The sequence below is a fragment of the Malurus melanocephalus genome, unplaced genomic scaffold (assembly GCF_030028575.1).
Source record: "Malurus melanocephalus ecotype Western Australia unplaced genomic scaffold, MMel_1.1 scaffold_141, whole genome shotgun sequence".
NCBI classification, from domain to species: domain Eukaryota; kingdom Metazoa; phylum Chordata; class Aves; order Passeriformes; family Maluridae; genus Malurus; species Malurus melanocephalus.
In genome coordinates, this window is record NW_026623373.1 from 1,476,990 (window position 1) to 1,494,914 (window position 17,925).

The 17,925-nt window shown below is 39.1% G+C and overlaps 1 protein-coding gene across 1 annotated transcript; it reads right to left on the reverse strand.

Moving 5' to 3' along the window:
* Positions 1-214: 214 nt before the first annotated feature.
* Positions 215-17,794, reverse strand: LOC130576434 (carbonic anhydrase 2). Its single transcript, XM_057371112.1, has 7 exons — positions 17,647-17,794; positions 16,942-17,139; positions 6,767-6,885; positions 5,279-5,371; positions 4,477-4,539; positions 3,348-3,503; positions 215-1,072 (listed from the first exon to the last, which is right to left on the reverse strand). The coding sequence occupies exons 1-7, from the start codon at positions 17,678-17,680 to the stop codon at positions 953-955; spliced, it is 783 nt and encodes a 260-aa protein (XP_057227095.1). The 5' UTR covers positions 17,681-17,794; the 3' UTR covers positions 215-952.
* Between the last annotated feature and the right edge of the window lie 131 nt (positions 17,795-17,925).

A 17,925-nucleotide genomic window follows, 5' to 3' on the forward strand; every position in this document is an offset into this window, starting at 1 on the left:
ATGATAATTTTTAGTGATTGCTCAGTATTAACACTTCCTTCTGCTATCACAGAGAAGATACCTACTTAGTGAAAATTTCTTAACATWTCCATGTAGTCTTACATTCATGTTCAGTGTAAATGAAGCCCATTCCCACTGTATATGTTTAGTAATTTTGTTTATGGGAATGGACCAGTGGTGCCTTACCAGAATTAAAGAGCGGGGAAGCAAAAACAGAAGTATAGATTTATTAGAGAAGTTATCTAAAATACAATATTATTTTCCTTTTTAAATTAGAACATATATTATWTCAGTGAAAAGATATCTTGTATTATTTCTATGGTAATAACAACTTTTAAAGGTAACATTTAATTTAGAACATATTTAATTAAAAAAACCCAACACTACCATTAAGACAAAACTAAGGTTGTTGACAGCATGGGTAAAAATGCAAAACAGTCTCAAAATATTTACATGTCAGTTTCTTAAAATCTAAGAAGTCTAATTCTAAATATTCATTTTTCCTTAACTTTCTCAAAATACTTTTTTTTCCTAAATAATAGCTATATTCTGTATTCCTGTGCTTCTTACAAAGCTTCAAGTTATCGTTAGTTACGTGTACTATCACACCAGTGGATGAGGTTTCTTAAAATGGCTTATTTTGCTACCACCATATCCTCTCCCAAGCAGCCAACACACTCTTACACCAAAGTGTCAGTCGCAGTAATAGTCACCAAAAYGCACACAGCCACCCACCCCCCTGCCTCCCCCAACCCCACACCTTAAGAACCCTTTCCCATTTGGCCAAGAGCCTTTCACATTTCATTAGCTGGCATTTCAGATGCAGAGCAAAAGAAAGAATGGATCTGGGAGACAAGATGTTGCCAGGGCACACATGGCAAAGGTTTGATTTGGGCTTAGCAAAAGGGGCTCCTCACAAACACAGCAATTCCTAACTCTCTCAGCACTGAGGTTACTGGAAGGAGGCTCTGACTTCTCTGCTCTTCAAAGGCTGACAYGGGCGCCAGTTGTCCACCATATGGCACACAGGCTCATTCTCAGCATTGAAGCAAAGGCCACGGAGTTTGCACATCTGAGGAAAAAGACACAAATATCCTCAAATTTCAGCATCCYCTCATTTCAGCAGGACTACTTGAAATTACATGCCTTGGGCCTGAACCAGAGCACCAACTCAAAGTTTTGTCAGCATTAGTAGTCTAGAGATGGCATCAGCACCCATGTGTCTGCATTTCATCCACACCATTTCCTGCCCCAACACAGACTCTCCTGTCCACAAAATAGCCTTGCAAGAACAACTTTGAAAGCACAAAAAACAAGGACATAAGCACACATTTTCTGAGATCCAGGTGCAAAGAGTTGTTTGTCCTTAATCCAGGTCAGAATTGAAATCCTTTCAGAATCTGCTTTAAGCTGTACAGTTTTGGCTCTTTTTAGAATTTTTTTTTTAGTCCACTTGAAATAATAATGGTCATTTCAAAAGACCTTACCCTTGGGTCAAAATAAATTGGTTGAATAAATTTAAGTTATCCTGATTTTCAAATAGTGTGAGAGGGGAAAGCAGCTCTGCATCACTAGGAGCACAGTGGAAAATTGTAGTAGCTGTTCTTAAAGTACAATTGGTGTTTGCACAATGTGATGCAATAAACACACTTTTGTATCTAAATGGGTATCATCTCCAAAACTTGTAAAAACAGAATGCCAAAATAATAACCAATGCCAAACATGGTCTCACACAAACAAGTGGAAGTGCTAATAAATRTATGTAGGTGAGACACAGGATTTCCTACAAGTCAGGCTGCAGACCACGCTTTTTCCAGACCAGGCTTTTTCCTCACTCAGGGAAAAAGGCCTGAATCAGTGACCTATTTCCCCTGGACTTTACCTTCAGACCAACCAGAACAAAGTTCAGGACTCAACCTCTGCCAGGAACTGCTGTGTCAAATGATAAGCTTCTATCTTTGGAAAACCTKCTCATCTCAAACCCTGCACCATTACGCTTACATATGGTTTCTTGTTTTGATCAGTTTGGCAATGAAAAGGCAAACAGCCACACAGTGTGGAAATGATGATGTTAACAGGGAGGGATATGTGGGGAAAAACAAGTGTCTTTTACCACTTTAGGTGGTTGCAGTAGTGTAGTAGGAAAAAAACACTACTTAGATAAATGTGTTTGTGCCCTATAATAAAACCGTATTTGCAAACTTTGGATTATCAACAGCAATAGGAGCAGTCTGGAGGAAGTAAAGAGCCTCAACTTTAATGCTCCCTTGCAGTTTACTAATGRCAATCAATCACTGCTWTAGTTACTTTCAATAGTTCTTCCTCATCATGTRTTCTTTTATTATGTTAAATTCAACAACAGCTCAGTTGTGTTTTCTTTTACATCAGCTGAATAAACCCCCTAGAATTAGGTGTAGATTGTTAGCATATCTGTCACCGTTAAAAGAGACTTAAGAATTTGAAGGTTAAACTAAAGCCCTTCAGGGCTAGCTTGTATTTATAGGCTCTAGATTCTATTTATATCTCCCAAGCACACAGATCTGAACCCAAGAATGGAATCTTGCCTATAYGTAATTTCATTAATGGATGGCACAGAAAACTGGAGCCAAGAGTGATTTAATCCAYGCAAGCTTCTTCCTGCTAGGAAGACTATCCTTCTCACTGGTCAATGAAGTATTTTCCTAGGCAGGAGCCTTCTGGAATCTGCAAGTTTTGCCTCTTCTAAAYAATGGGAGCTTYGTTAGAATCATCACAATTCTGCRTRGGATTTCCCTGTCTGTTCTGTGACAAACAGAACTTGCAAAAAGAGCTCTGTGTCCTGGAAATGCTGGAAAATCAACAGACCAACTACAGCTCTCCAGTGTGAGTGTGGATGCAGCACACATGCTCCCCAGGTGCTTGGTAAACCTGGCCTTTTCAGGGCAACTACACCCAGAGAGGTGATTGCGTGTACAGCGAACCTGCTGATGCTCACAATACATGCTAGACTAACTCTGCATGTGCAAATAGTCCTTTCATGCATGCCTCAATTTTCCASATTTTTACCACATGACAGCTCTAACCATCTGTCTGGAAAATATCTAATTACATTTTTCAAACTTCCCCCCACCCCCATCTTCCCTGGAGTGTCCAAATAGARGACAGCCTTACATTTCACAGCAAACTCTACCACCACAGGCAGAAGCAGAGTCCTGTCAGAAAAGGATTACCACCTCAGACAGGTATTTTTCATGCTCGCTAATATCCTGCAGTTACACTGCCACTTCACAGATCACCTGTTGGGCTGAACTAAARCCTCCAGTGTAACTCCAGTACACATCAACTGGCCCCATCCATTGGAGACCTACCTGCTCRGGGCTCACAGTGATAGGCTCCTTCAGAACATGCCAGACCACACATTCAAGCAGTGGTGGAGTGGTCAGTGAGCCAGGGTATGTCCAGTAGTCTCTGCATGCAGGAAGGAGTCCAGTGGGGTCATAGTTTGTGAAGGCAGCTTGCTTTCCCTACAATAAAGTAAGCAGAAGGGYTGATGTCAGCGAGACCACAAACACACACTRGGATTGCAGTMRTGAAGTCTYCYTGGAAGRCTCCATGTTKGGAGCAAGGCAGAAATGGAATYTGGCATCAAGTGTTGCATGMCRACTATAGTACATTTGGAATTACATACTCYCAGCAATATATTTCTTCCAAGATTTTCATGATATTGTTTCTCGTATCAAATGCTGCATTTATRTTCCTGGGTCTTAGAGTAGTACACTGATTGCACTGGAAATACAGAACCTGYGAGACCGGCTGCCAAGTCCACTGCAATGAACAAATACCCATTTACCTCAAAGGCAGCCTGATGAGAAAGATGACAGTATAGTCTCATTTTTTACCTTTCCTGTCCACATTTCTYATTGGTATAGGCCTTTACCCACTATGAAGGTACCTAATTACTCACTAAGTACTTTTAGTTTCTCATTACTCAGCACACTAAGATCACACACACACTGCATATAATATTTAAAATACAGAAAGCCTTTTTTTCCCTAAGTTACATATCCTGATCAAACTGTTTATTTGAACTCTGTCCAGAAATGGCCAAGAGGAGCATGCCCTATTGGAAAAAGGAAATTTAGCCCACAGATGCACAGATGAGGGGAAATGCCTTTTCCACTGTTACCACTGACTAGAAAGGGCACCTAAGAAAGTAGTTTAGATCAGGAAGATGAATCCTACCCTATAGGTTAAAATACAGTTAAAATACAGAGAAATGTAGTCACAAAGATAGGAAATGATCATGGTACTAGTACTTCATGCTCTCTACCACAATTTCATTCTAATCTGTTTTGCTTTTAGGATTATAGGAACACCTGTGCTGATGGACTTTCATACATGCAGCAGGCTGGGAAGAAGTGCAAAAAATCTACTTTCCACAGAAGGTAACACAGCACAGTTGTGATGGGGTCAATGAACACAGACAGCAAATTTTACCTTGGTTTGAATGGAGTTCAGAGCATCCACAACCTTCTGTATCTCAGGCTTGGCATTTCCCACCTGTAACACAAACCATATGAAAAGAAAAATCACCATGCAYTCTCATGACACTTTCAGTTTTCTGTCCCAGTTCTCAAGGAAACATTTTTCCAGTCACATTTCATTACATAATAGGAGTATTACAGCATAAGTGACTAAMAGAGTCTGTAAAATCATGCCAGTTGACAGTAAGCACAAAGGGGTCAGCCAAGGACATTGGACTGAATAAAGCTATTCTCATTTACAGTGTGTGGATTTATTTTTGGGCCTAAGCTGTTCTGTTTTTATGGAAGTCACCCTCCTAATAAAATAGTCACCCTCAGTGAGGCCAGGATGGACTATTACATACTSCTGGGGCAGACACCTCCTCCAGCGAGCTGTGAAGACAATTCAACTACAACAAAACACTCTAGCCATTTAACAATGGCATTTAAAGAAAAGGAAATTAGGTGTTATTTAGGCTGGTCACACTGTAGATTCGTACACACACAAATTGGTCAGTTATGCACATCACATTTCATTGGTAAGAGTTATGGTATCATCACTGTCTGAATGAAGGCAAGCATGCTTCAGGGCTGCCACAGTAATAGATGGCAGTCATCCTCCATGGCTAGTGTAMAACTTTTATAGGAAAAGGAAGGTAAGAATTTGGAGCATCACCCAGTTTGCTATGGATTTAGGCAGATTTTCTGCTCTTAGGTTTCCCCCCTGCAATACAATGAGCATGCTGGACAAATAATACAAAAAAAGTTTAACAAACCTTCATGAAGATGCCCACCACAGCTAAACCATCAGGATGCTTCACAGCTTCAGCAAATTTACCATATTTTACRTTCCAGTGAACAAGATGGAGCTAGRARCAAGAAAACAAGAAGCACTGTGAAGATTATRTTCCATTCAGAATACTTAAAGAAGATGCAKGGAAGTAATTTATTAAGWGCAAGATGGTGYTTTACTGCTGAGATTTGAAAGCTTTTGTGTACAGCTAAGAATTCGTTGAATTATTTATCTACTTTAAAGTTTCATTTATTCAAAGAGATTTCTGTAATGTATTTACTTTGCTTCTCACTCCTATTCCCAGATGAGTTTTAAAGGCAAGCTGTGGCTATAGCATTCTGCTTTTTATCTTKTGAAACTCCTGTTATCTTCAGCATGAGTTTTTTTCCCACATACAGCCTGCAGGATTTTGATGTAGTATTTTAATGCTATATATCCTGGAGTTCTAATCAACACTGACATATATTGTCAGTGTCAGAAGAAACAGAGAGGACACATTAAATACAGCTTTAACTCACAATGTAGGAAGTTTTTTTTTTAAAAAAAGTCCTGTTCTTTTCYAGAAAGACTTGGAAAAGAGTTTGAAATGAATCTCTAGGTCATGCTAGCCAGGATGCTACTTTTTTTTTAATTTCCAAGTTATTTCTAATTTAAGTACATCAGGCAGTTTCTCCACACCTGGAAGTCAAGTTAAACAATTAATTATGGTACTGTGAAAGACCYAAGTTTCTCAGATAAGACAAAAGCTACTTCTTATCTCATGAAAAMTCAGCAGAGCCAATAAATTAGTGGGGCCATTTCTTTTATCTGTCAATGCAAATCACAGCTATGTTCAGTGAAATGTGTATTTATGAATATATTTTAGAAGTGTGTCACAGCATCCAGAGGTAGATTTCTAAATATAGGACAAGGAAAGATGGGATGCAAGGCACTAAAGACACTCAGTTTCTGTAATCAGACTCCATCTTAGAGTCTCAAATGGTCCAAGAGCCATCTGGAGTCTCAAGGGTATCACAAAGAATGCCTATCTCACTTTGCTGTCTGCCCTCTTCATAGCTCTCCTTGATTCTTTGCTACCAAAAGATGAAAAAATCTGCCCCAAAATTAATCTTCCTCTTTTGTAAGTATCTCTGATGTTAAAAATTGAAGCCAGGAAAAGGGGATGTCTAYGCACAGAGGTGCTGCAATTCTATTCTTCATAATTTCCAAGAGTCACTGAGAAGGCAGGGAAAAAACAGGCATTACTAATGTGGAGTTTTCTGCTTCTCTTTGACATAAATAGCTGAGAAAAGAAATATTACACTTCTAATCTCTGCTTTTGCAAGGAGTATGTTCTAAGGTGGCATCATACCAAAATCTTCTATGGTAACCTATGAAGAGCTATAGAGAAGATGATACTGTGGTGAAATATTCAAAAAAAAACCCCAATACATTATACAAAGAAAACTGGAGAAGGCAAAGCATGTCCTACCTCTGCATCATACTTCACACCATCCACAGTATGCTCTGACCCCTGGCCATCACAGGAACCCCAGTGAATGTGAAACTGCACCAGCCTGTAGACTCCATCCAGTGCTCCTCCTTGCAGCACTGCAAAACAAAGAGCCTTTATTAGCAACTCCYATAACTCTGTTATCAAGTGTCCCTTTAAACTGGAACAGCTATCCCGAGTCTTCCATGTGATTTACATTTCACTGCATGCTGCCATGCTACTCCAGATCATCCTCAATAGTACATTACTGCAAYACACCAAAATCAATAAGAAATGCATAAACCATAAGTGACTTTAGAGGGAGCATCTCATTGGCAATTTAACARGCATGCTAATATTACAAGTGATGAGGGAAGATGTAACTTTTCTGTCACCAAACAGATAAAAAAAGGTCTTTGTAAGAGGCCCACAGAATTATTTTAACCAAGTACATGTGAAGACCAAATAATCTTTCATGTGCTAAGGTACTCTGTCCTTTCATTTTAGACACTTCATCCATTTAGGCCTTAATCCTGCAAATCCCRTGGCAGATTGGCTTGAGTAAAATGTTTTTGGTTCTGAATAAAACCTGAACACCTGTTAGCCATGGATTGAAGCAAGGTAAAGCACTAGGCACAGGATAAGATAGTGTAGAGATGTGAATTCAAATCTCTTGTCCTTCCCATCACGATAAAATGGCAATGCCCGTACAGGCAGATTTTTTAAAACATGGATTGGAAACAAGTTGTTTATTCATGCCTTCTATTATCTGGCATGGGACTCCTCTAAGTGAAGTGCCCAGCACACTTTGAATTACAAGAGCCAGCTCCCATACTCTCCTTGTTAGTTTTACTCTTCTAGTCAAACTGTGACCAATCACCATTATGATATGCAGGATCAAGCCTTACCATTGCAAAATGCACAGGGCACARACAATGTCTCCTCCAGTGCAGCAAAAGGCACGGAATAATAACAAATAGTTCTATTAAATAGAGCTATTTATCTAAGTTACCAGACAAGGTTTCACAACGGTTTGTGTTTTGACTGGGGATTTTTTTTCCTTTTCTTTCCCCGCTGAGCATCTGAAATCCAAATTCAAAATTAAGTCTTTAAGTTGTTAATATTTAAAAAATTAAAAACAAAAGGTAATTTGAAGAGTTCGGTATTTTAAGAGACCAATTTCTCTCTGTAAATGTATATATAATTAAGTGACAGAAGAGTACCGACATCAGATATTACATGTAAGTGTGCTCTGTATATGTGCCACAAAATGATTCTGTGGAGTAAAGATGCKTTCCTCTCAGTATGAAATTAGTCTAAACACTAGCACAAGACGTGCATGTGTGTAAACATGCATCAAATGCTGATTGGAAAAGGTGGCTGCATCTTCAGGTTTGAAAATGTCTCATTATATACGAGCATAGACAACATCAGCCATGGATAGAAACAATACTGTGAGAAGGACTTCACTAAAAATCTGCAATACATGAAAATGAAATAAGATTTAAAAAAACCCAAAAAAACACATCAGTTTCCACCAGTGTTCCCTAAACATGCAAAATCTGTGTTCAGTGTACAAATCAAGCATTTGTGTGCGGCTCCTTTGGGAAGTATACTTAGAAGTCTCCCAACACATTTTTATTTGAAAAACGTCAGTATATGTTCCACTGCAGCCTTTGTAACTTCCAATACTCTTGCCAACAGACCAGGGTTCATCCTACCTATTTCCAAGCTATGTGATCCAAAGAAGAATGGCTACTTAAAGTAACCAAACAGGAACACACCTTATTCTACTTTTACATGTCTGCATGTGCTAGTTGACAAGAAGCGTAACTGTTTTTTCAAGCACAGGATTACAAATGTGAGTACTTTTTTCAGAATGGCGGCTGTGAATGGGCATTAGTTCCTTTTGGAAATGAAGCAACTGGTTGCTSTGTCTTTACAGATGTGAAATCACTAAATCCATACAATATTGTGTTTCATTTTTAAATGATGCCATGGAATTGCAATGTTTCARTTCCTTTAGCTCATGGTCTTGCTGGTCATTCCAAGTACAAATGGACTGAGGTTTCACCACTCCTTAACCTCAGAAAGCASTAGCACAGCACAGGTTAATATGCCATTATTAATTAATGGGAAGCATGCTGAAAAGCAGAACCATGCAATGTCTTTGAATTCATTAGCAGTGTTATTTCTCTATCCAAAGTTTACTATAGTCTCAAAACCCCAAAAGATGCAGAAAAATCTGTTTGCAGCTTTTGCTTACTTTTCTCATTCTGTGGTTSTCAAATCCAGCACTAGCTTATTTTGACTCACAGCAGGGCATTCAAAGAAAGTAATAATTAGATTAGTGAGAATGAATACAAATTCAGCAGACTTAATTAGAGAACAGCCCTCTTCTTCTAGTCTACATTATGCAGTTATATTATTTTAATATTTCTCAGCCTTTCCAGAGAAGTAAAATTTAAAACAAAAATAAAAAGGCAAAGTAGAAATGATAGAACTGCTACTTTGGTCAGCATAAGCTATTTAAACCATAAATAAATGCTACCAGCTTTTGCAACGTAAAAGTTCACAGAGAATCASAACAACATTCACACCAGGAACTTCCCTGTCTTTGTTCCATGTGACAGGCATATCAAGACTACATTGATTGAAAAGAAGTCCAACCTTTCAATCCCCTATTTAAAAAAGGATGGGGAAGTTCTGATTCATATTTGAGCATTTTCATCATTAGCTCCCTTACTTTTGAAATTATTATTAGTGAAAACAATTTTGAAAAGATATATATATATAGCTGTGATCCCTTCTGCTCTATAGCACAGCTTCAGATGAAATGCTATTGGAAGATAGCACAAGGTCAGCTGAAAAAACATTCTTTTCTCACAGATTCAATCTACTCAACACAGTTTACATCATAACCTGGTCTTCTGTTATAGYACACAAGGTGACAGCTTGACAGTGCCATTTTTTGTTCTGCACTATTAGACAGTTACTTAAAATATAACAGTAAGGCAAATTTGGAGCTACTTTCCTTAGATTAAGCAATGGTAGCTAATTTTTTTCTATTACCATTCTACCTTGTAGCCTTTACTGGAAAAGTTATACTAGTAAAATCCAGTAATTATGATTCACTGTTAAATTATCTCATAACATGGTCTAAATTARRAGAACATAAGTATTAGSASTACTAATTCAGAAAGTCAAAWAACTACACGAACTGTTCCATTTCTGGGACTTGCACTGACTGTGGGATTTCTTGGATATGCAACATGAAGTTGAACTTTCTTGGGATATTTGAAAACACRCAGAAATCAAAGGGCATTTTGCTGCATCTGGTACAGCTGTTTACTGAGGCCACACACCTTCACTGTTMTATTTAAAGGCAAGTCAGTGGGAAGTTACCCTTTCAGAGTAAAAYATTACAGCCTTGTAAAAAACAAACCACTGTGGACGACTTCATACCTTTTTTCAGAAAGTGGCAGTATCTACATCTGAATTTTTGCAGGGATATTATTTAGTTAACTCCTATGGGATGTTCTATCTATACAGAAAAGACTAACAAATTTCATCTCAGCAATAAACGTGTCAAAGGAATAATCAAAGTGACAGAACTACAAGATTGTTTAATGAGTTAGACTGAACTCCTTCCTGCCATACAAATTARGTGTGACAARAAAAAATACTACTATCAYRYTGTTAATCRGAGAAAATGCAGAATGAGAAACTTTTTCAAATGASAATCGCTGACAACAAACTTTCTTCCAGGAGCTGRAATAATGGGTCCACTACAGCACAGTAGATGTCCAAAGCTCCACACTTGGAGATTTAATTCTACTTGAGATTCCACCAAACAAAAACCCAGCAAGGATATTTCAAGCATCTACCTTTGAGGATAGCTCTATTGCACACACATAGCTTTAGTACAAAGAAAACCATGATTTTGTGTAAGCCTASAGTAGATGTGCACATGTAAGAGACATTGTAGGTATATGTTTATGTAAACATATATGTAGTACATATATTATTGTTAGTATTTTGTATGCTTTTGTGTATACACAGGCATCTGCATAAYGAAAAGCAGGACTTGAAGAGACAAAAAGGATGAAGCTTTACTTATGGAGAGAAAAAAAAACCAACTTCAGCACCATGTACTATTAATGACATGAAAAAGGCTCTTATGAGGATGCTCAGGAATCAGCCTTGTGTTCTTATGCAAGGATGGGCTCTCCCATCTGACTGACTAAAGTTCAGTTAGGGTGACCTGTCACTTCTGTGAAACATGGACTACAGAGAATCACATTTTGCGAGATGTTTCCTTCTTTATGTTCTCTCTTTCAGACATTCCTTCTAGGACACTGTATCATGAAAAGCAAGAAGAGCAAGACAGCATCTGACTGTAGGGCTCATACTTASAGCAAACATCTGTAATGGGCTTCACCATGAAAAAAAAAAAGATTACTATGTATAAGGGAAAAAAACCCCAAACCTAACTTGCTAGAAGTTTAGCCTGATAAGGCTAAAAGGATGTTCCACAGAGATAGACCAGAATGAAACAGTTGCCAAAACACAGCAAGTCTGAAGACTTGTGTATCTGCAGCAGGTCAGTGGTTCCAATTCACCTCAGTTGAACTATTTCATCCAGACTGGGCAGCAGCCAAAAAGACTCTGACCTGCTTCAGGATACAAAGCCATTTAGGTTCTTAACATTCCTCCAGCTCCCAGGGACCAGTGGAGCTTATTTCTCATGTAGTTTCTTAAACAGAGTTTCTCTGAAAATTGTAAGATGTAGTGAGTCTCTGACCAGGCTTCAGCCCTCACATTTCACACTACATAGGCTGACAACAACTTTAAGAACCAAGTTGGAAGCATTACAATTCTCTTGAAAGGAACAATTGGTTTAACTTCTGATAGTAATACTTAAAATTCTAATCCAGCGACTCCTTACTGTACTGAAAATTGTGTATTGGACAATGTTCACACTACACTGAAGGACAAACAAAGTGCAAGCACTGCCTCTAAGCATACAGCAGTCACTCATGCCTGTAAGTAAATAAACAAATTATCAGCTGGGAAGTGTGGTAATCGTGACATCTGGCACACAGCTTCATTACATCTTAAAAATAAACTTTTCCAAGTGGCCCCAGCTGATAACAGCTGACTAGTTTCTCGGTTTTGCATTAAAAGCGCCTCTAGAGGAGAGATTTGACATAAGGGAAGGAAGTTTCCATGATTCTCAAATGCACAATCCAGGGCAAATTTCTGCTCAGAAGTTCCATGTCAACATTAAAAAAAAAAAAACCCAAACACAAAAAGCCCCACCAACTATCAACCAACCCCATGCCACTGTCAATGAAGAAGGGCACTTTTGTGTTCTGTAAAGAAATGAAGACCCAAAATATGCAGGGCTGATCTCAAGTCTTCTCATCTTCCTTTCGAGTTCCTGGAAATACTAGAGCTATTCAAGTCACTTGTTTACACAGACTTTGCAGCTTCTGGTGATCCCAGTTCCCAGGAAAAGTGACTTAAAGATCACATGCCCTTGAAACCCGACTTSTCAGCTAAGCAATGTAAAACATTACTCGTGACATAAGCAGGTGTCTGAATACAGTCCCCTAAACCTATAAGCAATTAGTTGTCTGATTTCTTATTCCAAAGGATCAAAATATTGCTTAAACTATAGTGCACTGTGGACCTTCAATCCATGACCCTATACTGATGACATGAAGTATTATTCYAGCACAGCTAATACTATATCTTTGGATCCTGGAACCCTAAAAATAGACCAGTAGCAGTGACTTTGATTAAGAGTTGTGCCTTAAAGACATGTTTCTTTTTCCATTTAGCAGCTGAGGTGGATGTGTAGGAAAAGAGCAACAGTGGCACAATTTTCAAAGAAACTCACTGCCAGCTGAGCAGTGCTAATGCACTGGCTCTTCAATAACCATTGTAACAAAATAGATTTGTTTTACAGTGACTCATAATTGAAGACAGCTGATGTGTACACATTCATATTTACAGTTACAGAACAAGTCAGGTAATATACTGGATTACAACTACTGAAAGACTCCCAAAGGGTGCTAGCATCAAGGCGACTACAGTATTTTCATTTCCAAGGTCTTCTCATAATTATTAAGTTTATTACGACTGAATATTTGCAAAAATGTCAGATTTACTTGGGACACTGACTTGAATTTCAATACTATCTCTAGCTCAGCAGCAAGGAGAAGGAAGCAATTAAGAGACTTACCCACAAGCATAAATTACCATCACGTTTTGTAATGTCTCTAGAGTTTTACACCATAGTTGCAATTCACTTCTGCCAAGTTCTACAGCTAAAATATTATATTTTAACACTCTTGTTATAGAATAAATTAATGGCTGATTGATTTCTTTTATATGCCCATCAAACACATGATCAAAAAATACAGAATACGTAGTCTACTGTTGTGAACATGTCACATTTAAATTTCAGAATTTAGATAAATTCTGAAACATTTTCTGGGAAAACTCACATAGCAAACACATTTTATGTATATTACAAAATCTTCTCTCAGGCTCTTGAGGGTTTTTGAGCAGTCATGTCCTGTGGTTTTACAGCTCTGAGAAGTCACTGTTTACTTCTGCCTTTTAAAGTGAGTGAAATAATACACAAGTCCTCACAGAAGACTAGAATACGAAATGTTCAATATGAKAAAAGAAGTACCCTTAATGAGACTYCTTTGCTATAAAGTTCCTAAATTATAGCAACACACCTTATTTCAAGAATTACCATAACCATTTGCTTCACTCATACACGTAAGGACTGGTTCCATCACAAGAGTGAATGAACATGAATTTGAAATTTTATTCCCAGTGATACTTATCATAACGAATTTTTGCTGTCCAAGTTAAGAAGAAATATTAAAAACTAAAGAATTTTAAAGATGAATGCCTAAAAATACTTTAACTTCCACTACTATTAAAAGACAGTGGATACGAATATTAAGAAAGCAACTTCAAGAACTGAAGAAGAATGACTAAGCAGCAACTGGAAGGGGAAGTTCACTSTTCAATTTCTACATACAAACCCAAGAAAGCATTCTGGCAGGCTCCAAGATAGAAAATACTCTTTCATGTAAAGGAAAACCATGGAATTTCTCCAAACAAAAAATGTTCATTAACATAGCAAAGCCGGCTTGTAAATATCCTTTCCATACAACATATCTACCAACTTGCAACTGAAATATGAAGGGGATTCACTTTGGGAATTACCAGAGCCTTCACAAGTTTGTTCTGGAGTGTAACAGCTGTCACACTACCCAAGACAGCTGCTACAAGAAACTGAATCAAAGAGTTTGAGGTAATTGCTTAGGAAGAGGGTTTTTCTAAGCATTGCTAATAACATCTAAACAAAAAAAAAAAAAAAAAAAAAAAAAAAAAAAAAAAAAAAAAAAAAAAAAAACCAAGAAAATAAACAAAGGTCCTAAAGCTTTTCTTCTGTGAGGTTACATCAGTCACATAAATTGCACATAAGATTATTTTTCCTAAAAAAGCTTAACTTTTATTTTACTTTTTTACAGAAAGTAATATAGAAATCATTTTAATAAATCCTAATTTTTCTTTTGTTTTTCACAGCTATGAGCAGGAGCTTCACACAACTTTCCTGATGCATAYATGTCATGTAATAAATACCCATTGTGCAGGAAAATATATAAAAATTTTGATTATTCTGGAATCTACTTATTCTCAATTGTGATCAACATTATTTGCATTCCATACATTCTGAACCAAAGAAGAAACAGCGTCTTTCAGAAAGTTTTATCCAAACATGCATTTTAGCTTTCTTGCCTATTTTTTATTATGCTATTACTACCTGTTCCGTTTTTTTTTTAATCACAAGAACTCCTTTTGTGTACTCTGAAGAGCAGAAGTGATCAAACAGACATTAAGACCTAGAACTGCATTTCAGTTTGCTTCACTGTCATTATTTAGGATACTGAAGATTCTTAATGAAATGGATCTACTTTGCGTGCAGTTACTCATCTWGAAGATTATTCACAATGATCTTATTACTTCACTTTGCGCCTACTACTACAGATAATTCATTACCACACATGGGACAGCTCATAGAAACAAGCAATACAGCCTGTGGGAAGTATTTACAGGATATTATTCCATTGTCTTCTGTAAAACATACCAGCACATCACATAGGCTCACACAGCTTCTCCTTGTGACTRCTRTGTGATGTCTCACCAAGAACTGGGTATGCACATTTGAGTCTCAAATTCAGAATCAAGCAGATGCAAGTCAAAGACAGCTCTATTTTGTGTAAGGAAAGTAGGTTACCTAGTTAACCGCATACAAATGAAGCCATTAAGTGTGCTGCCAGGTAGATTCTATGCACTGTAATTTTCAATAGAAGTGTAATACTGAATGATCCACCCTTACTTAGCTACACAGAGGTCTGTTTAGTGGTTTTTGTTTCTAGAGCATAATAATTTTCTGATTCACTAATAGAGATACTGAGAATATTTCTACTTGCATCTCCTATCCTCCCACTCTGAAAGCTGTGTTACTGCATATTTGTCAAAGGATCTGTGTCACAGATCTTCTGGTTCTGCACTGACTTCTCATAAAAAAAAAAAACCCAGACATTCTTCTACAGACATTTCTTTTAAATTATTTTATGTTCTTGCCACTTTTTACTCGCAACCTGATTTTCACAGCTCTTTCCACACTTAGACACACACAAAGTGAACACAATAGTTTTTTATACTGTGGAGACCTGAACCCGTTTCCCTTGGGCTCAGAGAGCAGGATGGCAGCAAGAGCAGACTCACATGTATCTGGTAAAAACAGAACACCTTTTCGTACTCTGGACCATTTACCTTATTTTCCATGACACTGTTAAAATGAACGTGCATTCAGTTCCGCTAGCTCCCGTGTTTCAGAAAAATAAACACTAAGAAGTCAGAATACCTTTTTCCACTGATTTTTAAAACTATACAAATGTTGATGCTCTTTGTAGATTATACATGGACCTATGTGTATTTATACCACTGCTAACATTTATATCTGACCACTKAATATTGTTCAGCATAAAGACTATAATTAAAATGCAGAATCAAATTCTTAGAGCACTGCTGAATATCTGTCATACTTGAGCTACAAAACCCTCATATTGTTAGTAGGCACAGATCCCTTGATTTCAGSACCATTCCCTAAATGATATGGCCAACAAAAYGCTTRGGAAAAATAGGACACTYGCACAAGCAAGTTARATCAGGCAKTATCTAGAGAAGGCAGTGACTTACAGCATTATTGTTTTTGTTGTCCAAAATAAAAATAAAGGCACATTGATTGTGGCGGGGTGATGATTTCAGCAAATGCAGCCAGATAAAAAAACTACAATAAAAAACAACCTACAAACCCCTTGTTACAAGGACAGCTTGGATTGAGCCTGTCCATCAGAAAGGCCATTCCTTTCAGTCAGGATTACTAYTAAGGGTTTGCAGGATTCAGTGCTTAATTTCACTACACACCACAATGAACAGCAAAACACTGTGGACCGCCTGATAGCAAACTTTGTGGGAATGCATGAGACACTTTTCAAAGTTCAGTATCAAGAAATGTCAGGGATAATGCTCTTATGAATTACAAAAGAGTGAAGAGGTATTTTCTAACCATTCCTCTGTTTCTGTACTAACCTGGGAGCAATACTGGCTTCAGAAATAKAAAATAATATTTTGATAACAAAGAAACTATTTCTGAACTATTTCCACTTCAAGTTGTAACCCTTTGCTATTCTAAGGCCAATTACTTCTTACAGTGTATTTTGCCTCTTCTTTTAGCCATTTATTTGATCAGTAGCTTATGATAACCTATGCYTAAAATTGCTCTTGTCAAATACTTTTAAGCTGTTTTCCTTCCACAGCGGAGCCCTTATCCAGATCCTTCTGATTTATACAAAAATAAAACCATTCACTTCACTGGAGTTTAGCTGCCCAGATAGGGTTAGTTTTCTTCTAACTGGATCTCAGTTTCGTCTTTGCTGAATCCTCACCTTACAGAAGCCAGAACGCTGGTACGTTTTCATCCTTAAAAAACCTTTACGGATTTAGTACACATTTTAGTAGGAGCGTTAGTAGCAATTGGTGCCATTCCCCTCCTGCACACCAAACTGAGGTCTCACCTGACTTGTCCGAAGAATCATCAAACTCCACGTTGAAGGAGTGTCCGTTGTTGACGATGTTTTTGGCCGTGCTGGCATCATAACTGAAGCTGAGAGGCTTCAGAGAGGAGTCGTACTTGGCGGACTTGCTGTTGATGGCAATAGGGGACTGGCGCTCCCCATTGGCGATGGGAAAGTGCTCATGCCAGTGAGCGGGTCCTGTAAAACAGAGGAAAGAAACTCAGTGGAAAAAGACATGAAGTTCTGGTGATTTAAGGGATAAGCTTCGCTCTGGAAATCGGGAYGTTCGAACACGAGCATGAACCTTTAACAGTGTACCACTTGTGCAGGCTGGCGGTAGCGGCAGCACAGGCGAGCGGAGATGCCACCTGGGCACCGAGGCAGCCGGCAGCCCCACAGCCTCGGCGGCTGWGGCGGGGGCTGTACCGGGGAGTCCKCGGGGCCAGCCCGTCCTGTGGAGAACCGCGCGTCGCTCCCTTCCCGAAGTAAAGGAATGCCAGCAGGGARGCAGGAGATGCTCCGGCACAGCGTGCGGAGCGCCGGACGGGCTGCCSGGGCGCAGGTGCATTTCAAGGTTACGAGAAAAAAAGCGCCACCGCGCTCGCTCCCGGTCCGGGAAAGGGCTCCGCGGGGCAGCAGCGGGCACGTCCCGGGCACGGCTCCCGGGGACCTGCCGGCAGGTGTCCCGCACCGCYGGGCACTCACCGTCGTGGCTGCCGTATCCCCAGTGGTGGGACATGGTGCGCGGCCCTSCTCTGCCAGTGGAGACTATCACAGCGCCGTGGCCCCAACGCGCTCTCAGGGGCTTTTATAGGCTCCCGCCAACTCCATGCCCTTCTCTGCGGCCGGAGGAGGGGTGGGGAGTGAAGGCGAGGGAGGAGGGAGACTCCGCTGGGGGCGGAGAGAGCGGTCCCTCATAATCCGCGCTCGGCCGCGGAGCTGAGGCGGGCCCAGTGAACAGCGCCCCCAGCAGGCGGGCGGCGC